Here is a 15806-nt window from a genome sequence, read left to right on the forward strand (position 1 = left end):
TTGTATGAAAGCTGTATTCTTCAGAAGTGCTATAGGCTATATAACATTACATTACACGTATAAACTAATATATTTTAAAGTTCTTTCTAATTTGACATGCAATTTATTCTGCCATGTTAATAACAACCATCGCGTCGCTACGCAACCGTTACTGCGACATTTTGATATTCATCCTTATGAAAATAAATATTATAGTCACTTTTAGCATTTTATCTAGATGAATTGAAATTATAGTTTACTGTATAACATTCTAATAAATAATTAAGGAGATGTCACTGATTCAAAATGACTTAGCCTACGAGTGGTATAGTATGAGTATGACCGACGCGAAAATATTCTTATAGTTCAAGCAGGCGTAGCCGCGTCCGGGTCCACTAGTATTTCTATAAAAGAACTATTACTATAGCTAAATACAACTAAAATAAAAAGGGCAATATAGACACAACAAATATATTTATATTCAAATGTACCATCGATTACTACAAAAGTAAATACAATAAAGACTTTACTACTACAGTACTGCTTACGTACACATACATTTTGGGGTTTTCTTGTACTGTAATTCTATAAGTTCTGTATTTTATTTTGAGGTACGGGACCCTATAAATATAATAACTAGAATAGATTTGATAAAAATAGCTACTTATTACATCCAGACTAGAACGACATTGTAAGAATATCGTCACAAAACACTTTATAGACATTAACTTTTGCTTATTGTTTATTAAATATTTAATTTTAAACCGTATTTATTATTCTGGACTAGGCTAGAATAAAACCGCAACAGCACTGTAGTTCTAACAGAATTTATCGACTAATTTACTATTTAATATATTAATACAGAAAGTACAATTTATTATATTATTGAAAATATATTTGGTAAAAACAAACGGTAGAAAATCTCTAAAATTGATACACCTCAACTTTTTTTAAGTAAAATAAAATATAAAAAGTGTATACAAAAAGTTGTATGTAGTTATTTATATTCTTACAAAATAAAAGCATATAAAAAAAGAAAACAAAAATATTAAATGCATTAAAGTCTGTTAAAAACGAAACTAGAACTCGACTTTTCGAGAATTTATACTATTATTATGCTGAAACTAGACCAATCTAGACCAAAAGTTGTCTAGATACCAATAAGTAGCGATTCAAGGCTGAAGGTTCGCACCCACGACCACGTTTACAGTTACACACTCAAGATTTAATTAATTCTGACTTTAAGTTGATGCACCTTAGTCTATCACTGTCTATGGAAGGTGAAATACAATTATAAATAAATATATCGTAAAAGTAAATAGTTATATTATGCTTTATACTAAATAAATAGGTTTATTATGTCTGTATATAGGTGGATATTATTTATCCAATATTTATTTGTATATAAATTATATAATATATTATAGAGTCCTCCTTTAAGGCGATATAAAATTAGGGCCAAGGTAAAGTCCAAAATGTCATACATTTAACGAAGTGCACCAAAACACAACTACAATATTATTATTAATTATAGTTTGAAATTTATCTTAGTAGCTTTGGAGAAAACTAGTTACTCTTATGACACTAGCGACTTAAGTAACCAAAATTCCCACAAAAGTGGTTTAAAAACACTTATCCCTAATAAAGTATATAGTATAATAAATATAGAATAATTAAAGTATTATCTCTAACAATCTTCGATTTACGTATAGTAACAAAAAACATCGATTATTATAAGTTTGAATTGCATCTACGTACCCGAAAGGACTGAGCCTGTAGGACTTATTGTCACTTGAAGCTACTTAAATATTACTTTTAAAAGACGTACATATGAAACCGAACATATTGAGATTCTATATGTCAATGTGTTAGACTATAGTTTGTATCATTTATTTCTAGACCCAGTCTAGACCCCACCTGTGGCTAGCACACAAGTAGATTAACGATAATTTGCTGGTTGTTAACATCTCTTAATAAATATCAGATATCTTATAGATGATTCCCTAAATAGCCGATTGCCAAAGTAATATCCAACGTTAATTTGACATGGGCTAATTTAATATTAATAATGTAAATAGTTTTTTTGGAAACAAGGATCGTATGAATATCACAAAGACGCATCAGTCGTATATGCATGATAACGCATAGAATATACCAGTGACTTAATGTCAAGTTAAACCATGGTTAAAATTTTCAAAAACTATCGACCTGTACCTTTCAAACGACAGGTCTTTGTAAATAGCAGACTTTAATAATACCTACGCTAGGACCGATCTCACTAATCAATCACTTGTTGACAAGTCTTTGCTTCTTGAAGACACAACGTCGGATTTCGAAATTGTTTGTTATTAATACCAATAAGCCGTTCCTACTTTGTATGGAAATCACAATTCACAATTTATTACTTGTTGAAAATATTGTAACAATTTGACAACAATAATATTTTATTGTTGATTGCAGTGTAACAATTATCAATTAATTACTTTATTATTCATTGAATATTAATTGTCATTACCGAGAAATTAAAAAAATTGCCCAACTGATATGCACATACATTTAATTGATATGGCAGCTAATGCAGCTGGACTTGCGGCGCACGCTAGCTGGATAGCTAGCGAAAAGCAAACCCTAGTGATTCGGAACAATGGATATATGAACCAGCAGGGAGGAGAGCTCCAGCTCCTCAGAGTACCCATTAGTTAGGATCACACTACGGTATCCAGTGCGAACACATCTTAATGGGAAGGTGGCCTGGCCTATGAAATTGGGATCTCCGAACATATCCTCATCCTGCACCAGGAAACGAATGAGCGCCATGTCGGGGTTGAACACTTCGAATTCGCAAATGTCGTTCCATATAGGGTTTATGCCGTTGTCCGCTGAAAATGATACTTGATTTTAGTTTGTAATTATTATATATGTAACGTAAATAAAACACTGAGTTCATTGAATAAGTATTGTATTGGCTAGGTAGCCTGACACGAACTGACTTGTCATATATAATTTCAACTTACCCACTTAAATTCACTTTATTATTTAACAAAGCAAATAAGTACCTACATTTAAATCTATATAACAATCTTTGACTTTATATATGACAGTAATGATGATTGGATATTACTTAAAGTTTATAATTATTTTGTCTTAGTGTTATTTAAGTGATTTGATTTTCTTTTATAATTGGTTATAATTTTTCTATTTTCAAATGATATATAAATTTTAAAAGATATAAAAGGTTTTTATTTATATTGAACCCTCACTTATACGTACATGGTACCGATAATTCATAAATTAATTTCTAATAACCAACTATACTCACTGATAGTCTTAGTGCACAATCGAACGCAGTTGTCATAGTCGGCCCCAATAATTTCCACTTCCACAAAGGGGCTGGCGGTCCCACGCCCAGACTTGCTAAGATGTCGCGCACCCACCACTCTCAACATGACTATCACTGACGTAACTTTACCCGTCAAGCTCCTTTTGTCGTAAGGGGAATATCCATCTTCGAACATAAAGTTAGGTTTCAGAACGTATCCACAGCCGCCATTCTCTTTGAACTTGCCCATATTTATTTGCATCGGTTTGTCGGGTGTTTGATAGTTGAGCGCCACCATCTGCGAGCCGGCGTTCCAGAATGTCGTGGGATTATAGTTTGAAGAATCAATCCTCTGTCCTTTGGGATAAATGCGACTAAGTTGAACAGTGTGGTATGTTATGAAGAAGGATGCTTCAGGATGACACATGAGACGTTCAGCTTTTGTTTCAGGGAAAGAGGACATTTCGTTGTAGATGAAACCGAAATTCTTTAATCTATCCTGGTTGAACGTAACGGAGCGGCAGTACACTATGAGGTCAGACATTTCCTTGGCGATACGCCATGTCCGCTCCATCTTGCGATGCATAAGGGACCTCGCGCTGGCACTATGGGCCGCTTCCTTGATGGCCATTAACCATTCTAAGGCATTTTCCCTGGTTGGGGCCGCCATTTCGAAAGGAGCACACATTGTAGGGCTCTGTATGCGGACGATCCAACGTGCTGAACCACTTTCTTCTCCTACTACTAGTTCCACAACCGCCCCGAGTACATCTACTACGCCTTTTTGGAGGGAACCCAGCGCCGAATCGCTTTCTAAGCAGACCTGTATAAAAAATACATGTTAATTAAAATAATATATCCATCCATCTATATTTAACCATTATAAATAACTTTTCGATAATTAGTTGTTACTAACTTCACATTTACTACAATAAATAAATCAGAAAACCAAATAATATTATTAAGTAATAATTTATTCGCAAAATAATATACAAAGTAAATATTTCACCACGCTTTATAAGTTTTAACTACATTACCTTTGATAATATGATAGTTACTGCAAGTTATTGACGTTGAGTTATTTAACCGTATATAGTATATCCTGACATTTTAGTGTGTAATTTTCCTTCGTGTATTAGTATTCTCTGATGCATGCCTCATTTGATTATGTTTAAGCGGATTTAGGCGGATTCATGCGCCTGAATGTTTGAAATTGGGTGACAAGTTCGATAAAAAGAAATCACAATTTTAAATCATTATCACTTTGTCATCTTACCACTAATACCAAGTAAATGTTAATCTAACCAATATTTTTTAAATTATAACATAATTTATTGGAAATTGCCTGTATCAGTTTGTCTATCTATCACTGAAACTGAACTGTGTGTGTTAATGGAAGTGGATAAACTACCTATTCGTGGACATCTGCAGCAGTAGTAGTAGTGTGGGAATCTTTAATCATATAAAACGCTGACAAGTGTTTGTATTTCTTTATATATATATATGTGAACATTGTGTCTGTATGTGTATGCAGTATACTCACAATATCCGGCACATGTGGTGTCTCAATCTCTTGTACATAATTAGCGGGGAACCAGTGGTGTCTCTTCCCCCCGTAGTCACCCCTCCACCAGCCCTCGTCGGGTTTGTCTACATTGGTTATTATTGCGTGTTTGCAGAACGAGAGCTCGTCGTCTTGGGTCGCTCGGTAATCGTATAACGCTTTTACTGTTATCTGGTTGGGGATTTTCGTTTTTTGGGATGATTTTTTTGGTTACAATGGAATTATTTTATCTAGGCCGATAGTTTTTTTTTTGTACGTAGGTTTGTTATTAAACAAATATTTGAAATATCTTTGTGATGTAAGTTCAAAATTATGAAGATATGTAAAGATGTGGAAGGTCATGATATTTATTGAGCAAAAAAGACTAATGGCCAAAAAAAATAAACCATAATAATATAACATGTAGAATCAGATAAAATTATAGTTAAATAAAGAATATAAATATCAGTAAAGTAAAAGCTAAAAGTAAGTAAGGAAATAATATAGAAAGAAAGAAAGAAATTGTAAAAGATAGTAAAGTGAAAAATAAAGGCACACGATCCAGTTAATAGCTATAGATAATAGAGGCAAAAAATACAAGACATAAAAAAACGTGGAACAAGCATGGTAAGTGATAAAATATATTTTATAAGTGGATATTAGAAATAATAATTTTAAAATGATGTATGTTTGAATTACAAGAAAAAATGCTGCTCAAACATTTTCCCAAAACACTTCCCTTGTTAATGCTGTAGAGAACACACAGCAAGCTCTAGTTTTCAATTCTCCACCTACCTTTGAAGTAAACGACGATGGGTCCATGTACCCCGGTGTTCCATATACAGAGCTGTCGTCTGGCTCCTACAGAATAACATACAGTAAACTTACATGACTGACAAAGCTTTATTGACTAGATAACTAAGCAAATAGTAATGACAACAAACATGCTATTTCTACTATACTATAATTATTTCTACGCTAATATTTAAAAGATTCAATATTACTTATCAGTATTTATTCCCAGTTATCGTATAATGAGCGTTCTACATAGGGTATGTTTAAATATTAAACAAAAGTAACGATTTCACTTACTTCTGACGACATTCGTATATAATTGTGGCTTTCGGATTGACGAAATGGTTGTTGGTTCCAATTCCAGTTATTTTAATAATTATACTTACAATAAATATATTATAAATCAAGTTTCTGTTTCTGTCTATCACATAACATCCTAAATATTGACTGAATTTAGAGAACGGAGATAAGGGAGAAACTTATTATTATATATATACAGAGTGGAAGTGTCAGCACCGCATTAAATGAAAGCACAGTTTTAACTGCTCTATAAAAGCCTAATACAATTTTAAAATATATTTTTTCCCAAAAATGATAAAGTTTTTTTTAAACAACATAAATAATAAAATGATCATTGTAAAATAAAACACCATAATTAAAGACGACGCATGCACACGCATGCACACGCCTCATTCCGGAATCGAGTCGTAGGTAGGTATTGTATTTTTGTAGTAGTAAGTGTTTACGTTATTCGTATCTATCCCTAATGCCTAATACTGTTCCCGTAAATGGTTCGCTGACACTTCCACATGTACGAGTATTATTATTATTTGAGTATAATTTTAAATAGTGTTTTTAATTGTAGACTAATAACAACATCCTAGAGTACCATTAAAACAATGCTAATAAAGAAGTTCATGTAATATAAGAAGAGGTCAGTATATTATTAGAAAACACTCAACACTCTTCTCTCTACAAGTCAGGCATTTGACGAATAATAAATAAGTTACAATTAACTTACCGTCATAAGTGCCCTGACAACATCTTCACTGATTGGATACCACAACCTTACTTTCTTGTACAATGGATGTTTCTCGTAATATGATACTAGTTCCACGAGACTCTCAAACTTGACCGTGCCGATTGTGTAGAGACGACCCTCTTGTTTTATGCGACAGTGTTTTATTTCCCTTTCGCTTCTGACAAATAAATAAGTACATAGGTATGGACAATATATTAAAAGGTTATTATATAATTAATATAACAGTAAAGCTAAGTTTCGATTTTACGAACGTCGATCAACTGGACGACTTATGTGGATTACTGCGCCCGTCGAACTCGCCCATTTTTATTTCAATAAAAATGAGATAGACTAACATTTAAGAATTTATAATTGAATTTTGTATGTTTTATATTATAAGACTAATACATAAATATGATTTTCGTTTCTGTGTAAGTAAATATATATGGCTAAATCAACACAGTTCCATTACAAAAAAAAAACAATTTTTTGAACATCTATGTATCCCCAATTCGAATAAGCGACGGTAAGCGATATTTCATTTCTTATAGAATCAACTTGACTTGAATTAAAAATCAAAACTTTCATCACAAAAAGTGAAAAATGGTAGTTTTTTATTTATTTATTTTTATATTACCTGAAACTAACAGCATATGATCCGTGCTCCTTCTCGCTGGGTCGCAACAAGAACGCGCCGTCCGTGTTCACCTTCCTCAGTAACTCCTCGGCCTGCACGCGCGAGCAGTGCGGCTGCCACCACTCCTTACCCTCGTGTTTATTTGGCTGGGGCACTGGCTCTTTTAGGGTTATTAGGAATTCCTGCGAAATATTACTAATTTAATAAACTAGCTTTTATTTATTAAATTGGAAATAGCTAAGAGTTTTGTATGTCACATGACACAGTGGGTTACATCGAAACAACTAACGTGATGTAAAATAACCTATAGCAGGCTATAACCTTCCTCCATAAATGTGTAAAGTGAAAATATTTTTTCAATTCTAATCAGTAGTTATTAATTAGCACGTGTAATCAAACACAGCCTTCAGAATATAATACATTTTCAGTCGGCCCACACTTAAAAATACAAGGTGTCAGAGTGTTTGTCAAAAAAAAAAAGGAATTAAATTAAATTTGAATTATGTAAAAGGATTGTTTGATGAGAAGTTAATTTTCTCCTTTGCTATTGATTCATCCATTACATTAAATTATTTTGTAATGAAGTAAGCAAATTGTAATTTTGTTAAGGATATCCCCAGTATGTTTCTTGTTTTTCAATATTTTACCTCTTCTTGCTCCTGAAAATAAAAATATCGAATGTACCATCACTTCCATTGAAGCGTAGTGGCACGTATGGGGGCCCCTAAATGCGATGGTTGCGAGTTCAAATTTCATCTAAAGGAATGAATTATATTCTTTTTGAAGTTCTGAGAATAAACCAGAAGCGGCGTTGAATTATGCCATTTTATATGCATGTAATTTTTCAAGTATGAAATAAAAGGACAAATAAAAACCAACCAACCTGACTTCGCAGTGGATGAGTCCTGTAATGTGTTATCAAGCTGTACAGGCTGTCGAAGCACATGCTCTCAATCAAATAATATTTAGTGACCCCCCTATCCTGCTTTAGTTTTATCCTGCAATGGTTCACTTTACCCTGTCTCCAGAAGGACAGGCAATAGTCACCTACAAAAGTGACACTTTCTCTTACTAAGAAAGTTCCGTCACCGAGATGGGCATGAGATCTTAGTAGATCTTCAGCTTCTTGTCGGTTCCCTGCCAACCGTCCATGGAACCAACACTCAGAAAAGTGGAGCTCATCATGAGGTACACCCCCACTGCTTATACTTCCAGTTGTCGAGCTCACATCCCCCTCCCCTTCACTATCACCATCCGTCTCCACTTGGTTACTATAATGCTCCGTGTAGTACAACTTGTTCTCAGTTAGTACAAACGCATGCGGATTCCAATCCTTATCCACCGGATCTTCTAATAAGAGAATACCATTCTTGATAGTATTCCTGAGATCGAGATCCTTGACTTCCTCTTGGCGGATGGAGAAGGAATTCTCTTCAGCCCCCTCCGGTAGCTTTTTATGTTTCAGTATGATCTTTCGTCTTAAGTCATGAGGCGAGGGGAGGGCGGCCTCATTTTTCTCGTAAGGTTGCACAAGAAGGAGATCACCGAAGACATCTTGGAAGGCACTGGCCATCCTCCTCTGTTGGGGCAGGGAACAGTTATCCTCGATAGACAGGATGAGAGGGTAATCGGAGATCACGAAAGCATGTTCCTTGATGGTTCTCAATACATCCATGAGCTTCACTTTGGTGGTCAACGTATGACCGTGATAAATAAACGGTGTGCCGTCTGGTCCGTCCCAGCAGTCCAGCTCGATACAACGGCATCCCGCCCGCAAGCATCGCACGTAGGCTTCTAATGAAGATTCACTTGAAAACTGATCTCCTGTCAAATATCTTGAACAAAAATATTTGAAAAATATTAGATATACAGGTTGGAAGTGTCAGCGAACCATTTACGGAAACAGAATATAGGGTAAAATATTTCAAATCCATACCTAAAGAAATTAATAAAGATGCTCAACTCAACAGTTTGGACGTAGGATTTTTCTTTCTTAATTTACGATTTTTATCCATACCTGTATATCGTGTGACGCAATTACGTATAGATACCAATAACTACTAATACTAAATATTTACTACTACAAAAATAGTACTAAAAGTTAAACAACTTTGAACTTTATCGCCAATAACTACGACTCGATTTCGGAATGGACGTGTACGGCGTTGTCCCTTTGATAGGTTTATGTCAGCGAGCGTCGTCCTTACAAATAACGTTTTATTTTACAACGATAATTTTATTACTTTCTTTAAATAAAACTTTTTCAAAAAAAAACTTTTTCATTTTTGGGACAAAAAATATTTTTTAAAATTGTATTAGCCTTTTATAGAGTAGTTAGAACTGTGGTTTCATTTAATGTGGTGCTGACACTTCCACTCTGTATGATATAAGAAGATATTCGTATGGATCATCATGGCACTGGTTCTGACTGTAATCTTTATTATGTTCATTTCCTTGTTCTGGTAAGAAAAAAATAGTGTTGAATTCTACACTCAACATAAAATGTCTTGAAAATTGAACAAAAAATGGGGGATTGGACTGACTCAGCACTAGGTTCCTTACCACTGAAAAAACAAATGTATTTCTTTAAGATATTTACGTGTTGTGAGAAGACGCAATCCAGTAATGTGAGAGTGGTCTCGTCATGTCCTGGGTCACTTTGTCATGTTTCGAGTTCCAGATTGAATTTTGCTTTGAGAATAACATTTCGATGAACTGAAATTGAATTTAACTTTTAGTTTTGCTTGTATAAGTTGTAAAATATTGTATAAGACTATATTTCACAATAATAAAGTGCTAGTTTATATTTTTAACGTATTCTTTCACACTAAAAAAAGTAGTAATATATGTTGGTGGACTATAAAGTAAATGTCAAAGGCAATTAATCAGCAAATATTCATGGAACCCCTAAAATAGATTTTAATGTATTCGGAACACATCATGCGCGCATGAAAATGTTTACATATCATATATCAAAAATGTCACTTTACAGAGGCTAGAAGCTTTAATATTTTTAAAGCTCACTTCGACGGTTTCAAAGAGGCATGGGTACAAATCTCACTACGTTCACCTGTCGTTCTCATGTCGTTCAGTCATTCATTGCTCAGTGCTTACCTCGTTCAACGTGAAGTAGGGCTCGGCGATATCTCTTTGGGGGTCCTTCAGATAGTCCCGAATGAATTGAGACACCAGCACTTCATCCTCCCCAAGTATGTCGTGTTGCTCGACTAGAAGAAACCTTTTGAATTCTCCCAGCGTGATGGTGGTACCGTTTGAACAATATTGGGAATGCTTGTCAAATATGTCGTGGACATTCTGTGAATGATGGACTTCATCAAGAAAGCTGGTATTTGTTGGTTGTCTCTGGAAACTGGTGTTCCGAGTGGTTTCAACTAATATATATCTATAGGTTACGATTAAAAGACCTAACTATTAAAATTTTTCTATGCATCTTCAGTTTTTACTTTAAAGGGAAGTCCATATTTGCCCTTATTACCTTTTATTTAGAGATGTTACCGGTTATGTAGTTCTGTGTGTGTGTGTGTTCTGTGATTTCACTACGAGGTTCAGTCATTGTCTAAATATGTTTAGTATTCTTGACAATAAACAGGCCACTAAATAAGCATCAATAATCATCTCCACTATTTTATTTAAATAAACTTAATATCTGTATGAAATTATTTATCATTATTTAATTAAGAATTGAAACCGATACCATGTTACTAAGCTTACAAAATATAAGTCCTAGAGAAACCAACGCACAAATTCTCCTTTCTAAAATAATTTGAGGACGTAGTAGCGCAACAGCACAAGGGTGTAACTGTAACGTGACGGTTGTGGATTCGATCCCAGTAGAATAAATATTTATTTACGTTTATGTTTCTATTCCTTCGCTCTGGTGTCTAGGCAAAGTGCGGCGTTGAGTACTGCCACTCAACACGCAATGCCTCCAGAATTCGGCAGAAAGTGGGGAACGGGGTATCTTAACACAAGGTTCCCCCCTCTGCCTACCCTGCTGTGTGTGGGATAAAGCGTGAAGCTGATTTTTTTAAAAAAATAATTACATTATAAATTGACGAATATTAATATTGGTTTCAACGAAACAGCCTGGACGTGGGTGGATTCCATATAAAATTTAATTAAAAGTAAAACTCAAAGGAAAATACGAAATATTATACCTTTCGTTTCATTTTTAATTAAAAGTAACTGAGGTCAGTCATGGCGCAGGTTGTGGGGACGATTCCCCCTTGAGGAAATATTTAATATTTTCATTTCATCGCTCGCATGAGGCATACCGCGGCGTTGAGACACTTCTGAACAAGCTTTCTGGCTATGGGGGAAAAAGCGTGAAGCTGATCTCTGTGGTATTGAGCATATATAAGTTAATCTATTAGATTTTAGTGTATTCGTAATGGGATACCTTTGTAAGCGCGGATGTTTGAGCAACATTGAAATACCACCACCATTCTTTAGAGCTACTACAAAAAAAATCTCATTAGCTCCCATGTTTACTGAACACATTCATTTAAGTATATAAAAAAAATATTTACACAAAAATTCAATAAGGATGTATGAGTCTGCATTACATTGGTTTATTATTACACTCATTACCTACTGGGTCATCAAGTAAATCAATGTTAAATTTCATTTCATGTATCATTGATTTACTTATTTATAAAATATAATATTTCACCCACTCCCATTGATAGATGACCTATCAATGGGAGTGGGTGGTTGAAGTGCTAGCAAATAATATCCACATTCTTGGTATTGAAGATGGAAAAAATATTTTCGTTTTAGATTTCTATAGAATCAGAACTATTTTAAAAATAAATTTATTAACAATAAAGAAAAATATGCTTCATCTTAATAAAATAAGAGGGGAGACCGTCAAATGGGAAACAAACCCACAACATGTCGCGGTTACAGTCACACACTTGTACCTGGCTCCAATAAAACTATGAAGTGTTTATTTTAGAATAATTTTACGTTTAGCTGCCTGGCAAAACATTTTACTCACATCAAATCTGCTCATAGTCATTGATTGATTGCAGATCATCTGACAAGATATATATATATATATATATATATATATATATATATATGAAAGACATAGTCGGAATATTCTATCCTGGGTAGCTGTGAGATAAAATGGAACAAAAGCTTCCTTTACAAGTCTTGATTAATAAAGTTATTATATTTTATAAAACTGACTATGGAAGTAATACACTGATAGCATTGAAAATAATACTAAATAACAAAGTCTGTAGAACTTATATAACCCTTCGGGAAATCTTTCACCATAAAAATTATATAGAAATAAAAGAGACTAAATAAAAGATTGAGTTTGAAGTTGGTTTTCTTTGTTTACATTTTGTCTCAAGCCTAAATGAATTGACTATAGTCTACTACTCTGACTATAATCAACGTTGCATTTGAGATCAGCGACAAAAAGTATTTACTTTTTATTGTTAAATGTCAAATGCTGTAAATATTTCAGTTATAAAAAAAATTACTTACATTTTCATCAAATATAAGCTTGTGGTAGATTATGGAAAAGTCATCGAAACCAATTTCTCCTCTCTTATTAGTATCGACTTCTTGAAATATATCTCTCAGTTTGCTTGTTGATATTTTGCAGTTTATTTTGGGTAAAAATCCTTTTACTTCTTTCATGGTTATTCTACAATAGTAAATTAAATTAAGAATGTGTAATTTACAATGAAAACAAAGGTCTGTGTATAGTTTGTTAAAAGACAGTTTGGAGACAGGCTTCAACTATCATCAATTAATTTCTAGATAATACTATAAAGGGTAGCAAGAACTAAGACAGTGAAGGTGATCATTAATGCTTGTTAAAAACCACACATGGGTTGCAAGTCCCACACACTGCTTCAACCTCCTCACCCTGCAACCACATCCACACACACACCCACAAATTGAATCCACGGAATGTTAAGTAATATTTTTTAACATTTTTATTTTGTAGCTTTTTAGGCTCCTTTAGCTTCCTTATCTCAAAAGGTAAAAATGGAACTTTCATATCCTATAAGCACTTTGTTGTATGGTTGTCAACTTTTAACTTAAGTTTCACCTAACTTTTATCACCTCACTTTTAAGTAGTCTAGATAACATTTAAAAAAAGTTATGTAACAGGATAGCTAAAAAAGGATGCAAGATAATTTTTATTACATATACAGAAATTAATATATATATATATTTACTTTTCATTTGCATTTTCAATAGAATAAAACTCTTTTCTCAGCCATCTCTCTATCTGCAGAGGATATGATGCATTGACTGCTTCCTCAATCAAGAACCAAAGCCCCTGTTTCCATGCATCACATTCCTTGTCTGTGGGAGCTGTAGATATTTCTTAAAATTGTAATATCTTAGAAAACATTAAAAAATTTGAACATAGCAGGATTCAAACACATGCCACTTGATTATCATCAATTTGGCAACAGAGTATTCTAATTATTTGTTTTTAAATTTTAGAAGTGTCCACATTAAGAATAGAAAATTTTTTAGGAATACAAACCGACACAAGTGACCCTTGAAAACTGTGCCAAATCCAATTTATTATATCAAACCTAAACTAACTTTACTTAAACTTTTATAAACCTTAAGCTAATCTCATGTATAGTTACTATACTATATATACCAAGCTGAATATATGACTGCTCAAACAACTCTATTATTAACATGCGGCCATGACTTTTATTGCTTACCTGCAAACGATGCGGAACGAAGCTTGAACTCTCCTCCATAATATATTGTAAAGCATTTAGAATTCTCCAGCCTCTTGATCTCGTCTGGCCATCTCTCAAAGTCCTTTGATGATTTGCCAACTCGTACTTCCTTGATATCTCTTATGTCAAGGGCTCCTTCGAAAGCCTGACGCTGCGGGGAACCGCTTCTAAACCAAATGACCTGGTGAGTTTCCCGTCGCACCGACAGAGTTCGGCGTTCCGGACGCTTGCGAGGATAGAATTTTAGAACAGTGGATCCGCGCTCTATGTAGGAGATTAGCTGATCAGCTTCATGTATGAGGCGGTCGTTGCCGCCGTTATAGCACACTGTATTCATGATGGTTGTCAGTCGACAACTAAACGCCGGCTCGAGGCTGGCAGATCGGTGGCGCCGCCGACGCTAGCCGCCTGCTACTGCCGCGCCGCCTCTCAAATTGGATTATTGATCGCGCGCTCACCTATATCCGCCTTCAGCTACACCCCGATCACACATTGTCCAAATAAAACTTGAACGTATTCATGAATAATTTACATGATGCAACTTGTAATTCAAATGTATATATCATGTTGGTTTACATTAGTTATAGCCAACGAACATATCTAATAAATCATTATGTGTGAACGCGGTAGACATTTTCTTGAAACTAGTATTGCCAGTTAATTTGACTCATGTCAATTGTCAATTATATCAGATCTCATTACAATAATACAGTACTGATAAGTAACACACTCTCGTCGCGTAAACGATATACTTTTTTGTATTATGTATAAAAACAGATTGTTTTGGAAAAAAAATGGAAAAATAAAACTTTAATTAACTAATAAAAAACATATTAGTCAGTTATTGTTATTATTTTCTTTAACTTAAAATACTTAAAGTGTTTTGCAATTTGCATGGTAAATTCACGATAGTTAAGCGCAACTGCATAGTGTAGGTCCATTTTAAAAACTTGCTTAAAATATTTATGTTATAAGTTAAAACATTAGCTACTTACTGCTTGGAGGCTTGATGGCTTGGAGGACGCTGATGTATAATTTGTGTTAAAAGTGTTAAGTAAATTTGGAATTTCGTGATTTCATAATATTATATACTTTTAAATAATAAAATATTGTCAGCACAAAGTTAAAGTTCAATATGAACTCGATTCGCATTATTAATTCTATCACAAGAAGTAAACAGCCAATCTGGATGCACCAATTATTGGTAGCATGTAAAAATAGAATATTTGCACCTGTGCTCTATATACCCGCGTTACCCGCGGACTTACGTGGGAGAAAGCTTCCAGGAATTTAACTAAAAATATTTTCACAGCATTATTTTCAATTTATTTTCCTGGTAATAAAAAGTAATTTCTGGTTGACTAATTAAAGTTCTACAATTATAATATACCCTGAGATCCGGCCGTTGAAACCTGTATATACGAGTTTTCTTAATTAAACCTATATTAATGAATAATACATGATTAGTAGAACAGATTACACCTGGGTTGCCTGGAAGAATCCTGCCGCAATCACCTTTAATTACATTTTTTCGTAACTCGTTTTTGGGGAAAATTGCACCCATACGTTTTTTATATGAATCGCACATCATTTGAAAGATAATCGCATAAGAAATTGGAAAATTAAGGGTTGCCAGCTCTCAGTCTGCCGCAAGTCTAGGGTTGCCTGGTTTAAACGTGTCACTAAATGTTAATAATTTGCCCTCATGTGTTTTTTTAATGAATTATATATCAAATTAAAGCTTATTTTTTTCTGAACAC

The 15806-nt window shown here is 33.9% G+C and overlaps 1 protein-coding gene across 4 annotated transcripts; it reads right to left on the reverse strand.

The window, feature by feature from the left end:
* Positions 1-436: 436 nt before the first annotated feature.
* Positions 437-14708, reverse strand: sl (small wing phospholipase C gamma 1). Of its 4 annotated transcripts, XM_085205531.1 has the most exons (13): positions 14026-14708; positions 13519-13657; positions 12815-12977; positions 10409-10609; positions 9894-10009; positions 8178-9129; positions 7942-7953; positions 7295-7476; positions 6658-6835; positions 5637-5702; positions 4842-5033; positions 3299-4121; positions 437-2858 (listed from the first exon to the last, which is right to left on the reverse strand). In XM_085205531.1, the coding sequence occupies exons 1-13, from the start codon at positions 14381-14383 to the stop codon at positions 2608-2610; spliced, it is 3633 nt and encodes a 1210-aa protein (XP_085061657.1). In that variant the 5' UTR covers positions 14384-14708; the 3' UTR covers positions 437-2607. The 4 variants fall into 4 exon arrangements, with proteins under 4 accessions (XP_085061657.1, XP_085061658.1, XP_085061659.1 ...); XM_085205532.1 differs by lacking the exon at positions 7942-7953; XM_085205533.1 differs by lacking the exon at positions 4842-5033.
* Positions 14709-15806: the final 1098 nt, after the last annotated feature.

This window comes from Heliconius melpomene, chromosome 21 (assembly GCF_056956725.1).
Source record: "Heliconius melpomene rosina isolate 202511_hmr_F chromosome 21, ASM5695672v1, whole genome shotgun sequence".
Classification (NCBI taxonomy): Eukaryota; Metazoa; Arthropoda; class Insecta; order Lepidoptera; family Nymphalidae; genus Heliconius; species Heliconius melpomene.